Source organism: Terrapene carolina, unplaced genomic scaffold (assembly GCF_002925995.2).
Source record: "Terrapene carolina triunguis isolate 2854851 unplaced genomic scaffold, T_m_triunguis-2.0 Scaffold714, whole genome shotgun sequence".
NCBI lineage: Eukaryota > Metazoa > Chordata > Testudines > Emydidae > Terrapene > Terrapene triunguis.
This window is the reverse complement of record NW_020665065.1, coordinates 17,778,291-17,796,227: the sequence shown is the minus strand read 5'-3', so window position 1 is coordinate 17,796,227 and position 17,937 is coordinate 17,778,291. Positions and strand designations below refer to the sequence as shown.

The 17,937-nt window shown below is 47.5% G+C and overlaps 1 protein-coding gene across 1 annotated transcript in view; it reads left to right on the top strand.

Moving 5' to 3' along the window:
- The window catches only part of KIF17 (kinesin family member 17), a 38,313-nt gene extending 21,033 nt beyond the window's left edge, over nt 1-17,280 (top strand). The window contains 8 exon segments of the mRNA XM_029913572.1: nt 301-398; nt 1,707-1,854; nt 2,676-2,770; nt 3,144-3,268; nt 6,772-7,003; nt 12,309-12,567; nt 15,961-16,031; nt 17,059-17,280. Of these exon segments, the coding sequence (XP_029769432.1) occupies nt 301-398; nt 1,707-1,854; nt 2,676-2,770; nt 3,144-3,268; nt 6,772-7,003; nt 12,309-12,567; nt 15,961-16,031; nt 17,059-17,280 (1,250 nt within the window).
- The last annotated feature ends 657 nt before the right edge of the window (nt 17,281-17,937 follow it).

Below are 17,937 nucleotides of genomic sequence, written 5' to 3'. Positions count from 1 at the left end.
TGGAAAATAATAGCAAGAACCTATCTAGACTAGACTAGAATTATCTTCAGCCTTTTACATACCTGGAACCAAGCTGTTTAAAACTTTGTCCTTCCACACAGCAGTGACTGTCTCTCAGGTGCAGCCCCAGCACAGAGCATTCTCTGTTACCATGGACTGTATCCTATTAGCACAATTTAAAGGAATGTCTAGGCTGACACATTCTCTATCATCTGTTAGCCTCTTTCTGTTGGTTAGTTGCCAAATGATCTGTGGACAATCCTCTGCTGTATGTGTGAGTAATCTTTCTCCTTTCCTTAGGTCTGTTACCTGCTGAGACTACTCAGCTGGAAGTGAAGCCAGCTCTCCTCCCTGAACCCCAGCCAGATGTCGAGGCAGAGAAGCAGTTGATCAGAGAAGTAAGCCAGGGAGCATGACCCCCAAGTTATTTCCTGCTGGGGGTTGTCCACTTTTATAATCCTCAGCACAACTGTAGCGCAAGGGGGTACTGTGTGACCTTCTTGGTACACCTCTGCCCACACACCTCAATCTTTGGTCTTGTACCATAGACAAAACCTGTGTTGTTGGAGACCATGTTACAATACCACAGTTTCCCAACATTGTTTCATTTTGCTTTGGAGATGGGATGGAACTGGGTTCCCAGCATGGGTCAATTTGCATTGTAGAAGTGCCTTAGCTTTCAGCACTCCCTCCTATTCTAGTGTGGAATCTCCTGTCAGCAAGGGGTTCGGTGAATCCGATCTGACCAACTATTGGGCCAAATCCTGAGCCTCCTACTTGCTCCTTAGTTAGACTAAACTCCCAATGACTTCAGTGCTGCTGGTTGCTTAGGTGATCGTTAATGAGATATAGAACCTTTCGGTTCTGTTGGTGGCTCTAATTTGGCCATATTGGGAGGGACAAAAATTTGTTCCAATCTGATAGCATTTGGGATGTGGTTTGTATGACACAAAGCTGCCTCATTTGTCCCCAAAAATCATAATGATCAATTTCAAATACACAGAAGCCTAAATTCTAGATTTCCTATGAACCAGCACTTATCTAGCCTGGAAAATTCCCATCTAATTGCAATTTTGGATTTGTCCAAGCTTGTCTGTGTGGGTCAAGATTCACAGAATCCACCATCAGAAAGGATCAGAAAATTCAGATTATGCATTGAAACCTCTCACATAACCTGGATATATGCTGGAGAGAGGAAACAAACAAACACACACACACACACACACTCTCTCTCTGTCTCTCTGTCTTATTGACAGTCAAGTGTTTAATGCTATCTGTACATTTCCTGATGGCTGATCATCCAGGTTGGGATATTAGTCCATTTCCTAACATGCAGGTGTCCAAATTCATAATCCACCTCCAGAATCAGCACTGACTGGACTCCGACTGGGCCGAGAGATCAGAGGGGAAAGTGCTAGAGGGAGCGAACTCCCCTCTCATTCTTAAAGGAGATCCCTCCAGGGCAGGGTTGAGGCATTGTTGTGTCAGCTATTCCTGTCCTGTGGATAAATGGAGAATTGCCAATCACCTGTGAGCAGCCGCTGTGTTCATTTACATTGTAGAGTGGAAAATGGCTGCGAATACAGCTCTGTATTTAGTATATTGCTAGGGAAGTGACGAGCAGCCCAGAATGGGTGGGGATGGTCAGGAGTAGACCATGGGGATGTGCCGTGCCAGGCTGTCCACAGTGCCCTTGTGCCTTTCAGGAGTATGAGGCGAAGCTGGCCCGGCTGAAGGCAGACTATGAAGCCGAGCAAGAGTCCCGCGCCCGACTTGAGGAGGACATCAATACCATGCGGACTTCCTACGACCTCAAGCTGTCCACTCTGGAGGAAAACCTCAGGAAGGAAGCAGGTGGGAACGGGGAAGATTTAGAGAAGTGCTAGCTTTTGGGGGAACCGTAGAGCAGGGAGGATGTAGACCGGGGGACTAGCAACTGCAGACAATAGAACTTTGCAGCTTGGGCCACTACAGCACTTAGCTTGAATAAAAGATTTGAACTGCAGAGATGACAGGCCCCATCATGCATTGCTGTACCTTAAGCCAGTTGGCTTGGCACAAGCCACACTTCTATGCACGATACGAGGGTGATAGTTTCAAACTTATCCATTATATGTGAATTAGGTGTGCCCCTTCAATGCCTAGTGAGTAGCCAATATGGCTTGTCAACTAGGCAAAGTCTGGGGATTCCTGAGACAATTGTGACTTGCTGCCAGCCATGCTATAGTATTATCCTTATTTGTTTTGCAGTGCTGCCTAGGAGCCAGTTGAGCTAGTTACTGAACAAACACAGACCAGAAAGATGGCCTGTGCCCCAAAGAGCTGATAATCCATAGTAGTTCTATTACCTGTGTTCTCAATAGTTGGCTCAGACATTTTCTAACACAAAATGGTGATTTTTCTTTGACCGTAAGCCCCCACCCTCAGAGACAGACTGAGCATTCTCATGTGAACCTCCAGAGTTTTACCATCCATTGTGAAAACTACTGTATTCATGGAGGATGCTCTTTGGGTCTCCCATGGTTTTCCCCAAACAGGGTGAGGTGGCAATTGGCAGCTGTTTTGCTAACAGACGTGGTTGGTGCAAATTTTGGGTGATATTTTCATAGAGTGATGCTCTAGTGGTGCAGAGCTTGTAGCTAAGAGTTCTGGGTATTTTTTCTTGTATTCTCCAGATGCTGTCCTGAGGGTTGAAACTCTCCCTGACCAGGCACCTTTGTCTCCAGGCCCTGTTGTCGCCGTCACAGAAACAGAACAGGTGTCCACCAAGGTACCCATCACCCAATGCTCTTTATCAGACAAATGGAACAAATCTAGCTGCCTATCCCCTGTGTCTGTGAGGTTCATGGATACTCATCAAAGAGCGTATTTATCTAGCCACAGTGCAGCTGCTTCTGGGGTGGAATGTGGCAGCTGTTTAACAGTGCACAGCAACACTACTAGGGCAGGAGCTTACTATATCCTTAAGGGTAATGTGACAATTTTGGTGGCTTGTGCTGCAGGGGGAAGCAGCAAAATGACATTCCTTACTCTTTGGTCCTTGAGCAACCCCAGAGTGGGACAGCTTCCTGCTTCATCGTGTGTCTCAGTACACATGCTGCATGTTTTCAGAACAGCTGTCTTTAGCTGCCTTTTGCCCTCAGGACACAGCAGAGCCTCAGATAGCCCAGTATGTCGGGAGTGTGACCAGAGAGAGTCCTGGAGCAGAAGTGGCCATTGGTGCCGAGGCGCTTCCAGTGGCTGTGGACCAGCAGCAAGTGCTTGCCAGGTCAGTAACTGTGCCTCTGATCCGGCAGAGTGCCTTTTGTGCATTGCATGTGACATGCACAGACAGAAACAACCAGACTATCGCACTGCATTCTTATTATTAAGCTCAGACAGTGTGCTTAATGTGTACAAAACAGAAGATGTGTCTCCTGCCCCACAAGGAAGTTCCAATCTTGTTCAAACATGAAGAGCCAGCCGATCTGACATTAGATGTTGCCGAAATACAGAAATTATAAGAGTGAAATACTGGGGAACAGGCCATTTGAGGAGATTGCAAATGGGACAGCAAGTGTTTTGCTTCTGGGTTACCATATCAAATGCTGCCTAACTCTGAAATCTTTCCTTTCTTGGGGCTGTTGGCAGGCCTATCTTTGAACTGATGCATTTCTAGCTACTTGCTGTTGGTAAGGTTTAGAACTGAACAGACCATGGAGACAACTCCTTTTTCAATCCCAGAGGGGGTTCCTCCAGGGCATTGGAGCCCCGGTGGTGGGGTGAGTGTGGAGGAATCTCGCCTTGTTGCTGCCCATTGTGTAGCTCGATAAATGAGACTTTCCTCTTTAGGGCTGTCAGTCTGCTGTGATAAAACTCACCTTGAAAAATATGTTGGTTATTGTTACTGTAAAATATTTGCCCCAAACCAGTGAAAATGGAAATCAGCTATTCTTGCAAGAACCATATCTGAACGAGAACTGGCAAATCGGTCCCTTCTGGCTTGGATCTGCTGTGGAACGAGGTTCAGAGCCTTGAACCCAAACTTGACCCTTGGAGTATGAAGAGCTTCAGATTCAAGGTTCAACTTTTGGCCCATCTTGAGTCCAAACTAGTTTGAAGATGGCACAGTTTTTGCTCTACCCTGGAGAGGGCCTGACAGGAAAGTCCCTTTAAGCAGAATGACAGCGCATTGAAACAATATGGGACTTGCTGTCAATTCCCCACTAGTGGAGTTTCACTATATCCTGATTCACTCTTCGTGGGTTCCACTGGTTTTTGAGGCAATTGTGTGCCCTTATATTAAACTCTCAAGTGTTGAATGCTGCTTCATTCTGAAAATGGCCTTCTGCTGTAACTGCTTCTCCAGAAGGTTTCCCAAGGGCTTCTCTACTGCACATTTCTCTGTTGGGCATCTCTGAGGCTCAAACAGGCTATTAAAATATACAAGGGGGTGCAATTTGTAAATGATAAGCTATTCGCCTGTTAGGCTATGTCAAGGCTGAATCCCCATTCTGTCACTCCGAGCTCAGGAAGTGGGAGCCCGCAAGGACTTTAAAAATCAATACTGGCCACTCCAGGCTTGTATTAAATTCCCAAGGTTGCAGCTTCTCTCTAACCTTGGCTTGGTAAACGCTGCCACCACCCAAATGCAAAAAAAACCCTTTGAACCCAGGAAGGAGGACTTGGGAAATCCTCCCTGTGGGGTACCCTCAAGCCCTCCAGGGAAGAGCTGAGAAAGAAAACAAAGGAAATTAGCTGTTGCTACCAGGTAATCAAACAACAGGCACAAACCTCTTAGGGACACACAAAATCCAATCCTGTTCTTAAAAAAGGTGAGTTTTATTAAAAACAAAAAGAAAGAAAATACATCTGGAACTTAGGCTTTTGCTAGATTTTAAAAGAGCAATTCCCAAAATTAAGCACCCAAAATAGCTTTCTTGGGGGTTCAGCTTACAGGTTACAAGCAAACAAAAGCATCCGGGGTTAGCACAGAGGAGAGCCACAAGCCAAAATAAAGAATAAACCTGATTGCATTTATCTAACTGTTCCCTATCCAAATGATTCCTTGTAGGTATGGAAGCTAATTTTTCATACCTGGTTCAAACCTTACACAGCATTCCTGCTCTGCCGGAGAACAACGGACAAAGGGAAAGTTTCTTTCTCATTTTAAAAAGTTCTAGCCTTCCCATTGGCTCTTTTGGTTGGGTGCCCACTCCTTTCCTTTTACCTGTGGGCTTGTTAACCCTTTACAGGTAAAGCAAGCAGAGAACAGCTACCAAGAGGGATTTTACAGCTAACTGGCTGACTGGGTGTCTATCAAAGGGAGCTATGCCCCCTTTATTTATCACAGGCTGAGACAGCTCCAAAGAAATTATTCTGATTGATTGTGTCAAATCTCAACACTCCCTTGCAGAACTTAGTTTGCTTAACACACAAGGAAAGGAAACTCACTCCTACAATTACATTGTTAAACATCAAAGTTCTTTGCATATCAGGCAAGGCAGGGATCCTTGGAGATGGGATTTTCAAAGCCTCCTTGGAAAGACTTTACAGCTCAGGATGTCTGCGGACTATCTGCTACTGTTTAGCAAAGCAGGATTCAATTGGGCATTAAACAAAAGCTGCTGAGGGCTAAATTGTTTCATCTCAAACTCAAGCTATTGAGACAGGAGGTCCAGTGGCGCAGAAAGAGCCAGTTTCCCCTTGAGGAAACCTGAGTTCTTTAGGAATGGGTTTGCATGCTCTGATCGAAGAAAAGACAGTTAAGAGGATAGTATCATCACAGGTCATGTCTACTCTGGCATTCTCTCCTTATTGGCCCCCATTGGCCAGCCTCTGTTAGAGCAGCAGCAGTGCAAACCCCTGTGTAGAAAAAGTGAATGGCTGTAAGGTACAGCTTACGCCAGGTTCAACCAGGATAAGCTCCACCAGTGTGAAGAGTGACTTACCTCTCTACACCAGTGCAATTACACGAGGGGTTGGCAACCAATGTCTCAAATCCTCAGCATAGGCAAGGGATTGTAGTAAAAAGATTAACATTCCCAAGGGGGCGATCACCTTAAATGACCTGTTGAAGGGTTGTTAGGGGAACAGGGTTTTTTTCCTCCTGTGCACAAAATATTCAGTAATTCAGTGCAGGTACCTATTTCCTCATGATGCATGGGCATCAATTTGTTGTGTGATTCACAGAAGGGCATTTGTCTTATCGTCACGGCAGATATTTCCCTGCCTTTCAGGGGCTTCACTATTGACCTGAGGTCAGCAAGAGACCAAGCCTTTGATGTGGCAGCCCCCGCGTATGGAAATTGCTCCCTTTACTACATCTGCTTCAGCCCACCCACTGAAAATAAATTACAAACGATGTTGGGATGGTCTGTATCCTAATGCTGTATCAGTCTTGGGGCTAAACAGCAGGTTTCAAAACAAAAAATAAGGATTAGGATGTTCATTTAAAAAAAATCTCTTTTACTTCATAAATACAGGGCCATAAATGTCAAGATTTCTAGATATACCTAATGGTGAATACATTCAGGATGTATGTAAAGATACATACACTGAGCTCATGCTTTGGTGAACATCACAACACAAAGTAAATCTTAAAACAGAGGCTCCCCATCGTCACTCACCTCTTAAATCAACAAATCTGAATACTCACTTCAGCAGAAATCACTGTCTGTTTATTGTATCTTTTAAAATGTCTCTAGGCAGTTGCCATGAAAGTGTATCATTTGCATATGTGCAGATGTTCCTTTATGCTACAGATCTAAGAAATGTGTCCAACTCTTCCAGGCTGCACATGCTGGAACAACAGGTGGTTGGAGGAGAACAGGCCAAAAACAAGGACCTGAAGGAAAAGCACAAATGTCGGAAAAAATATGCAGATGAACGGAAGAAGCAACTGGTGGCAGCTCTGCAGAAAATTGATGAGGACAGCAGTGACTGGGTCCTGCTCAATGTCTATGACTCCATCCAAGAGGAGGTGCGAGCCAAGAGCAAGCTGCTGGAGAAGATGCAGAAGAAGGTAACCCCTAAGAAGCAATTAACTCTTGTATAGAGCTAAGATTTGGGGAGCATCCGTGAGATTACTCTTGGAGGTGCCCCTTACTCTTATCCCCCTATCCCCTCATCTGCCTTTCCTCCTTCACCTTCATCCTTTTGTTATAGTAATGAGACACTCCAGTCAGCATGACTCTGGCATCTCCGTGTCTTTCAAACTGATCCTAGTTAACTGACAAGACATGTTAGACATGGATTTTGATTATTTTAGCCCCTTGATAATCTTAAATATTAAATTATCCTCACTCACATCAAAGCCTCACAATTTCTAAAAGTAAGAATAAGATTTTTTTTGCTTGGGGAGAGCCCAAAATTGCCACTATGTTATTCCACCTCAACATAACACAAAGTAGAAGCTGTAAATCAAGTGGCCTACTTTTGATAGTGATATATGCCATGCTTTGAGCCAGCCTGGATAGAACAACAGACAGAGATTCAGGAGAGCTGAATTCTCTACTTGGCTCTGCTGTTGACTCACGTGAGCAAATTGTTTCCCCATCTGTAACTGAGAAGAAAGATTTTCACTCACCTTGGTAAAGCTCTTTGAGAGCTGCAGAGGACAGGGCTATCCAGGCGTTAAGTGTTGTTATGATTTGTACGGTTACTCACACACATCTATAACATGGGCAGGACTTGGCATCATTGAGAATGGTCATGGTGAGCTGTTGCCCATCTCCTGCTTTGTCCTGCTTTGACCTGCAAACTAATAAATTGGCTGTGTGCGCGTGTGTGTGTGTGTGCGAGAGAGAGAGAGAGACATTATTCTCTCTAGTGGCACAGCTTCTTACATTGGCACAGCTGAAGTGGGGGGGGGGCACATAGAATCATAGAATATCAGGGTTGGAAGGGACCTCAGGAGGTATCTAGTCCAACCCACTGCTCAAAGCAGGATCAATCCCCAGCTAAATCATCCCAGCCAGGGCTTTGTCAAGCCGGGCCTTAAAAACCTCTAAGGAAGGAGATTCCACCACCTCCCTTGGTAACCCATTCCAGTGCTTCACCACCCTCCTAGTGGAAAAGTTTTTCCTAATATCCAACCTAAACCTCCCCCACTGCAACTTAAGACCATTACTCCTTGTTCTGTCATCTGGTACCACTGAGAACAGTCTAGATCCATCCTCTTTGGAACCCCCTTTCAGGTAGTTGAAAGCAACTATCAAACCCCCCTCATTCTTCTCTTCTATAGACTAAACAATCCCAGTTCCCTCAGCCTCTCCTCATAAGTCATGTGCTCCAGCCAGGGGCGGCTCCAGGCACCCACGCACCAAGCACGTGCCTGGGGTGGCAAGCCGCAGGGGGCAGCCTGCCGGTCGCCGTGAGGGCGGCAATCAGGCTCCCTTCGGTGGCATGCCTGCAGGAGGTCCGCCAGTCCCACGGTTTCGGTGGCAATTTGGCGGCGGGTATGCCGAAGGCGCAGGACTGGTGGACCTCCCGCAGGCGTGCCGCTGAAAGCTGCCTGACTGCCGTGCTTGGGGCGGCAAAATACATAGAGCCGCCCCTGGCTCCAGCCCCCTAATCATTCTTGTTGCCCTCCGCTGGACACTTTCCAATTTTTCCACATCCTCCTTGTAGTGTGGGGCCCAAAACTGGACACAGTACTCCAGATGAGGCCTCACCAATGTTGAATAGAGGGGAATGATCACGTCCCTCGATCTGCTGGCAATGCCCCTACTTATACAGCCCAAAATGCCATTAGCCTTCTTGGCAACAAGGGCACACTGTTAACTCATATCCAGCTTCTCGTCCACTGTAACCCCTAGGTCCTTTTCTGCAGAACTGCTGCCTAGCCACTCAGTCCCTAGTCTGTAGCAGTGCATGGGATTCTTCTGTCCTAAGTGCAGGACTCTGCACTTGTCCTTGTTGAACCTCATCAGATTTCTTTTGGCCCAATCCTCTAATTTGTCTAGGTCCTTCTGTATCCTATCCCTACCCTCCAGCATATCTACCACTCCTCCCAGTTTAGTGTCATCTGCAAACTTGCTGAGGGTACAGTCCACACCATCCTCCAGATCATTAATGAAGATATTGAACAAAACCGGCCCCAGGACTGACCCTTGGGGCACTCCGCTTGAAACCGGCTGCCAACTAGACATGGAGCCATTGATCACTATCCGTTGAGCCCAACGATCTAGCCAGCTTTCTATCCACCTTATAGTCCATTCATCCAGCCCATACTTCTTTAACTTGCTGGCAAGAATACTGTGGGAGACCGTATCAAAAGCTTTGCTAAAGTCAAGGAATAACACATCCACTGCTTTCCCCTCATCCACAGAGCCAGTTATCTCCTCATAGAAGGCAATTAGGTTAGTCAGGCATGACGTGCCCTCGGTGAATCCATGTTGACTGTTCCTGATCTCTTTCCTCTCCTCTAAGTGCTTCAGAATTGATCCCTTGAGGACCTGCTCCATGATTTTTCCAGGGCCTGAGGTGAGGCTGACTGGCCTGTAGTTCCCCGGATCCTCCTCCATCCCTTTTTTAAAGATGGGAACTACATTAGCCTTTTTCCAGTCATCCGGGACCTCCGCCGATCGCCATGAGTTTTCAAAGATAATGGCCAATGGCTCTGCAATCACATCCGCCAACTCCTTTAGCACCCTCGGATGCAGCGCATTCGGCCCCATGGACTTGTGCTCGTCCAGCTTTTCTAAATAGTCCTGAACCACTTCTTTCTCCACAGAGGGCTGGTCACCTCCTCCCCATGCTGTGCTGCCAAGTGCAGCAGTCTGGGAGCTGACCTTGTTCGTGAAGACAGACGCAAAAAAAACATTGAGTGCATGAGCTTTTTCCTGTCACTAGGTTGCCTCCCTCATTCAGTAAGGGGCCCACACTTTCCTTGACTTTCTTCTTGTTGCTAACGTACCTGAAGAAACCCTTCTTGTTACTCTTAACATCTCTTGCAACTCCAAGTGTGATTTGGCCTTCCTGATTTCACTCGTTCATGCCTGAGGAATATTTTTATACTCCTCCCTGATCATTTGTCCAATCTTCCACTTCTTGTAAGCTTCTTTTCTGTGTTTAAGATCAGCAAGGATTTCACTGTTAAGCCAAGCTGGTCGCCTGCCATATTTACTATTCTTTCTACACACCGGGATGGTTTGTTCCTGCAACCTCAATAAGGATTCTTTACAATACAGCCACCTCTCCTCGGACTCCTTTCCCCCTCATGATATTCTCCCAGGGGATCCTGCCCATCAGTTCCCTGAGGGAGTTAAAGTCTGCTTTTCTGAAGTCCAGGGTCCGTATTATGCTGCTCTCCTTTCTTCCTTGTGTCAGGATCCTGAACTCGACCATCTTATGGTCACTGCCTCCCAGGTTCCCATCCACTTTTGCTTCCCCTACTAATTCTTCCCAGTTTGTGAGCAGCAGGTCAAGAAGAGCTCTGCCCCTAGTTGGTTCCTCCAGCACTTGCAGCAGGAAATTGTCCCCTACACTTTCCAAAAACTTCCTGGATTGTCTGTACACCGCTGTATTACTCTCCCAGCAGATATCAGGGTGATTGAAGTCTCCCATGAGAACCAGGGCCTGTGATCTAGTAACTTCTGTTAGTTGCTGGAAGAACGCCTCGTCCACCTCATCCCCCTGGTCTGGTGGTCTATAGCAGACTCCCACCACGACATCACCCTTGTTGCTCACACTTCTAAACTTAATCCAGAGACTCTCAGGTTTTTCTGCAGTTTCATACTGGAGCTCTGAGCAGTCATACTGCTCTCTTACATACAATGCAACTCCCCCACCTTTTCTGCCTTGCCTGTCCTTCCTGACCAGTTTATATCCATCCATGACAGTATTCCAATCATGTGAGTTATCCCACCAAGTCTCTGTTATTCCAATCACAATCATGCTTTTGATGCTGAAGGAATTAGGTATCTGTCTTCATTTGACTGTGGTTCATTATAGCTATGAATCAGAAGACATATAAGCAGTATGAATTGCACCCAAAAATAATTGTAAATGCAAAATTGTGCCCATCAAAGTGAGGCCATTCTGAAAACCAGACCCTCTGACAACATGCAGCTTTAAAGATATAGTGCTTACCTACCAAAGGGCCTCCAAAAACATGTGTGCACACAGGCCCGCTGACAGCAATTCCAGGCTCCAGGGCAGAACAGTCAATGGGCACGCATGCACAAGCCGCGCCCGTGTGGACACGGTCCGCCTGACATTTGGGTGGTGCTGTGCCTGCGCTGGCTGGTGCCCAGCGAACTGCCGGCTGCGCTGCTGGGCGCGCTCTTCCAGCACGGCCAGGGTTTCCACCTGCCTGCCCGGTAGGGTTGCCAACTGTCTAATCACGCAAACCGAAAGACCCTTGCCCCGTCCCCTGCTCCTTCCCTGAGACCATGCCCGTCATGCCCCTTCTCCAAAGCCCCGCCCCTGCTCACTCCATCCCCCCTCCCTCTGTCGCTCACTCTCCCCCATCCTCACACACTTCCACCAGACTGGGGCCGGGGGTTGGGGTGCAGGAGGGGGTGTGGGGTGCAGGCTCTGGGAGGGAGTTTGGGTGTGGGGTACAGACTGTAGGCTGAGGCAAGAGGTTGGGGTGCAGGAGGAGATCAGGAGGTCAGCGTTTACCTCGGGCGGCTCCCGAAAGTGACCAGCACACCCCTGGCAGCGGCTTCTAGGAAGGGGGCCCAATGTCCATCTAGTCCAGTAACCTATCTACAATAGGGGCCAGCACCAGATACTTCAGGGGAAGGGGCAATAAACTCTGGTGTAGGCAGATGTGGAAGAATCTGCCCCTAGAGGAGTTCATCCTAATCCCTAATAGTTCGTCAGAGATTTGCTTGAAACTTGAAGCCTGGGGTTTTACATCTCTTCCCATTTTTTTAGTATATGCTAGTGTAATTCTGAATATTCTTGACGTCCATATAAGTTCCAGCCCCTCATAGCAAAATTCTAAGTTATTTATTCCCACAACTTCATGTGGCAATGAGTTCCACATTCTAATTGCACATTGTGTGAAGAAGAGTTTCCTTTTACCAGTTTTGAATTTGCCACCTTTCAATTTCATTGAATGTCCTCTTGTTATTGAGTTATGAGACAGAGAGAATAGAAGTTCCCAATCCACTTTCTCTGAACCATTCATATACAGTATACTTAGATCATGCGCTCTCTTTATTAGTCTCCTCTCTAAAGTAAACAGTGCAAATCTTTTCAAACTCTCCTCATATCTTTCTTCCCTCTTCATATCTTCCCCCAATCATTCTTGTTGTGCCGGTCGTCTAGAGTTCTCTGTTCTCACCACAATTAACCCTTTCCTTTTGGGGACCTAGCTGCGAGCTGCTGAGACTGAAATCAAAGACTTGCAGTCAGAGTTTGAGTTGGAGAAGATTGATTATCTTGCCACCATCCGCCGGCAGGAGCGGGACTGCTTGCTCTTTCAGCAGCTTCTGGATCAGGTGCAGCCCCTCATACGGCGTGACTGTAACTATAGCAACCTAGATAAGATCAGATGTGAGTCCATCTGGGATGAGGACAGCGGCTGCTGGAAACTCCCAGAGCTTGTCATGCAAAAAACCAGCCTTCCCGCAGGTAAGAAAGGCATCTGCATTGTACTCCCCATCCACGCAGCTTATCTCAGCTCACTAGCATGGCCATGTGTATCGCATTCGCTTATAAACTCTTGGTTTGGCTCACGTGTACAGAATAGGCTGTAATCTTTCTGTGAGAGCCTGGATGATGATCTAGCTCAGGGGTCGGCAACGTTTGGCACGTGGCTTGCCAGGGTAAACACCCTGGCGGGCTGGGCCAGTTTATTTACCTGCTGACGCGGCAGGTTCGGCCGATCGCGGCTCCCACTGGCCCTCCCGGGCCAATGGGGGCGGCGGGAAACAGCACGGGCGAGGGATGTACTGGCCGCGGCTTCCTGGCACCCCCATTGGCCCGGGACGGCGAACCGCGGCCAGTAGGGGCCGCGATCGGCCAAACCTGCCACGTCAGCAGGTAAATAAACTGGCCCGGCCCGCCAGGGTGCTTACCCTGGCGAGCCGCGTGCCAAACGTTGCCGACCCCTGATCTAGCTAAATGAGGACAAAGCATCTCTTATTGGGACTTCCTGACTATTTATTTTGAACAGGATGTCATTGATTTGAGTGATAGTAGGGAATCTTGTGTTAAACCACACAACAGTATAACCCATATCTGATTAAATATCATAAGCATCTCTGGGCCTTTAGTGGAGTGTTATTTGGTAACTGGTGCTTAACATAAAAATGTTGCCCTTCTCCCCATTCTTTACCTTCAAGGACCTTGAAGCACTTTATGAGATTAATGAATTAGGCTTCACAAACCCTCATCAGGTAGGTGGTATTAGACTGGTTTTAAAAGGGGGGAAACTGAGGCACAGAAGGACATGACTTCCCAATGTGCCATAGTGAGTCTGAAGTAGAGTGAGGGCTGGAACCCAGGGTCCCTGATCCCCAGTCCTGTGTTTTTTATTTCATTCCCTTCTGTGTATTAGCTGCCTTAGCCCAATAGGTGAACCATTTTCCCTACAAGGTTGAAATATTCACTGCACAGACCTTCAGGCCCCATATGTAGTTGTACTGTGGTATGTAACCTATCATTTAAATCAGCTTCTGTACCCAATGGCTGGAGGATAGCTAATGTGATGCCAAATTTTTAAAAAGGCTCCAGAGGTGATCCGGAAATTACAGGCTGGTAAATCTAACTTCAGTACCGGGCAAATTGGCTGAAACGATAGTAAAGAACAGAATTATCAGACACATAGATGAACATAATCTGGTGAGGAAGAGTCAGCATTTTTTTGTAAAGGGAAATCATGCCTCCCCAATCTACTAGAATTCTGTGAGGGGGTCAACAAGCAGGTGGACAAGGGTGATCCAGTGGATACAGTATACTTAGATGTTCAGAAAGCCTTTGACAAGGTCCCTCACCAAAGGCTCTTAAGCAATGTAAGCTGTCATGGGATAAGAGGGAAGGTCCTCTCGTGGATAGGGCCCGCCCAAATTCACAGTCCATTTTGATCAATTTCACGGTCATAGGATTTTTAAAATCATAAATTTCCATTATTTCAGCTATTTAACTCTGAAATTTCACAGTGTTGTAATTGTAGGGTTCCTGACCCAAAAAGGAGTTGTGGTGGGGTCGCAAGGTTATTGTATTGTTGTTGCGTTAGTGCTACCTTACTTCTGCGCTATTGCTGGCAGTGGCACTGCCTTCAGAGCTGGAGAGCGGCGGCTGCTGGCCAGGAGCCCAGCTCTGAAGGCAGAGCCGCCGCCAGCAGCAGCACAGAAATAAGGATGGTACGGTATGGTGTTGCCACCCTTACTTCTGCACTGCTGCCTGCAGAGCTGGGCCCTCGGCCCGCAGCCCCCGCTCTCCGGCTCCTCAGCTCCGAAGGCAGCACAGAAGTAAGGGTGGCAATATCACGACCCCCCTACAATAACGTTGTGACCCCCCCGCAACTCCCTCTGGGTCAGGCCCCCCAATTTGGGAAATGCTGGTTTCCCCCATGAAATCTGTATAGTATAAAGTAAAAGAGCACAAAAGACCAGATTTCATGGGGGGTTGGGGGGGAGACCAGATTTCACGGTCTGTGACATGTTTTTCATAGCCATGAATTTGGTAGGGCCCTACTAATGGATCAGTAACTGGTTAAAAGATAGAAAATAAAGGGTAGGAATAAATGGTTAGTTTTCAGAATGGAGAGAGGTAAATAGTGGTGTCCCGCAGGGGTCAGTACTGGGATGAGTACTGTTCAACATATTCATAAATGATCTGGAAAAAGGGGTAAACAGTGAGGTGGCAAAATTTGCAGTTGATACAAAACTATTCAAGATAGTTAAGTCCAAAGCAGACTGCGAAGAGTTACAAAGGGATCTCACAAAACTGGGTGACTGGGCAACAAAATGGCAGATGAAATTCAGTGTTGATAAATGCAAAGCACATTGGAAAACATAATCCTAATTATACATATAAAATGATGGGGTCTAAATTAGCTGTTACCACTCAAGAAAGTTCTTAGAGTCATTGTGGATAGTTCTCTGAAAACATCCACTCAATGTGCAGCGGCAGTCAAAAAAGCTTAACAGAATGTTGGGGATCATTAGGAAAGGGATAGATAATAAGACAGAAAATATCATATGGCCTCTATATAAATCCATGGTACATCCACATCTTGACTACTGCATGCAGATCTGGTTGCCCCATCTCAAAAAAGATATATTGGAATTGGAAAGGGTACAGAAAAGGGCAATAAAAATGATTGGGGGTATGGAATAACTTCTGTATGAGGAGAGATTAATAAGACTGGGACTTTTCAGCTTGGAAAACTGACAACTAAAGGGGGATATGATAGAGGTCTATAAAATCATGACTGGTGTGGAGAAAGTAAATAAGGAAGTGTTATTTACTGTTTCTCATAACACAAGAACTAGAGGTCACCAAATGAAATTAATAGGCAGCAAGTTTAAAAGAAACAAAAGGAAGTATTTCTTCACACAAAGCACTGTTGATCTGTGGAACTCATTGCCAGAGGATGTTGTGAAGGCCAAGACTATAACAGGGTTCAAAAAAGAACTAGATGAATTCTTGGAGGATAGGTCCATCAGTGGGTCTCAACCAGGAAGGGCAGGGTTGGTGTCCCCAGCCTGTGTTTGCCAGAAGCTGGGAGTGGACGACAGGGGAGGGATCACTTGATGATTACCTGTTCTGTTCATTCCCTCTAAAGCACCTGGCATTGGCCACTGTCGGAAGACAGGATACTGGGACCCAGTATGACCATCCTTATTGGTAGGTGCATAAAAAGTGTAGTGTGAGGGTCCTTCTAGGCCCCCTATGGCTCAGTAAGCAGTGATCTGGGGTGTCTGTAAGCAGCAGTGGGGAACAAGGGGGACAGTCAGGAAAAGCTGGAACTGATTCAGTGCCGCTGGTCCTTTAAGTAATGCCTTTGTTCTCTCATAGCAGTTCCATCACTGCCACAGACTAAGCCAGCCAGGAAGAGCTCCTCAGGCGAGAACGGAGAGCTGCTGGTGGTAAGCTGCACGTCTCCTCCGGGACCCTGAGGGAGCCTTCTGAGAAGGGACTATGTCGCTACACAGCTCTTCCTTCTGGAGGAAATAGGCAGAGGGCTGAGCGTCTCCAGAGGGACTCAGACGCAGCCACCACTGGCATTAGAATAAGGCTGGCAGGGCCTCAGAGGTGTGTGTAAAGCAGAGTAAATAGTGAAGCAGTGAGCTGGCCTCCCAGTCCAGTGGCCAGCCAGTGGAGTGTAGGACCCTGGCCAGCAGGGCCTGGGAATGCTGGGAGTCCAGCCCCTGAAGAGGAGACAATCCAGGCCAGAATGATACACAACACAGCCCGAGAGCAGTTCCAAGACTAGACGGAACTGGGCTCAAGTCCTGGTTAATTGGTGCCATCCTAGTTCTTTGACAACCACAAAAACACGCCTTGCTTTGCTTTGCTTGGCCTCTCTGCCCAGGACACAGTGGCCCAGGACTAGGATAGTGCAGCAAGTGTGGACGGAAGCTTATTCCCAAACTTCTATGGGGATAATTGAAACCTGCCTCATGGATCAATTGCTGATTACTTCCTCCCACCCATGCAAAACCTTAGTAAATGGGACCAATCCTATTGCCTGCAGTGGTTGTGTGGCCCCTACAGGACTCCTTGGCAGGGCTTTTGGACAGTGGATTTGCATGGTTTGCAAATCTACTGGCCATGTATCTACTACAGCCTTGGAGAGAGTTGCCAGAAAGCCATTCTGTGCAACACAGAGTCCTGCCTCCACTTCGTCCAGTGTAGCAGAATTGCACCTGTATCATTACATTTTGGACTTTGCTTACAGGTATTGGAGGGGGTGGCAGGATGTAGCCCGATGCCTGTCCAGACTATGCCCAAGAATGTGTGTTCTGCAGTGTTACTGTTGCCCAGGTTGGATCACATGTTCGATCACTTCATGTTGTCTTTAAGTCTCTGGCCCTAGCCCATGGAGTGGTGCTTGGCTGCTTTTGAGCTGGAGCTGAGGGGAGTGCTGCTCACAGTGTTTTGTGATCCCAGCAGGAAGAAGACCGCTACAAACTGATGCTGAACAGGATCGACAGTGTGAATATTGCCAGTAACTATTTCTGGTCCAAGTGAGCCAACCAGATCCTCAGTGCTGATCCTACAAAGAGTCTTCATAAATATCTGACACTCCTCCTTTCCTTTTGTCCATTTGCCTGTATCTCCTCCAGTGGGGTGCCATTCCATCTGCCAAGCTCAGCACCTCTCATACCCCCTTAAGATGGTTGAAGGATATGAAAGACACAAACAGCCGGCTGATGCGCTGATCTCTCCAGCCCTACGCATTCCAAGTTCAGGATAGGACAGGCAAAGCTCCCCAGAACACTGACTTTCTCCAGGGAACACGGGGGAGCAATGCGATGGCCCCAGGTCTTCTGGCTCCATCTTGGGGGGAGGGTTTGTGATTGGGTGCACAAACCCCACCCTGAGCAACAAGGGGCTAAGGAAATACTCTGGCCTAGCCAGCCCCGCCGCATCTGTGGCGAATGCACCAACATGAGGAGGGGGTAAAAGGCAGGGGAGCAGCTCATTTTGTGGCAGACCAGGGAGGAGAGCAGACAGGCTTCCGGCAGCTCCAGGAGAGACGAGCTGAGGGAAGTCAGAATCTCCCCCTAAACAACTGTCCAAAGGTCCCTCCCTGAGGAAAGGGGAGGCTTGCTGCAGGGACAGCCTGAGAGAGAAGCACTCCCCTCTCCCTGTCATATGAACTCTAGCCTTGATTGATCCCCTTGATTTGCTGTTTGGACACCCCAGCAGGGGAAAGTCCTTGGACTGAGCTGGCCTCGGGAGACTGGGCCATACCCCAGGAGGAGGCAGTTGCCACCCAAGAGGAAAGGAGAATGACCTCACTACATGCAGCCGCCAGACGGTGCCTTG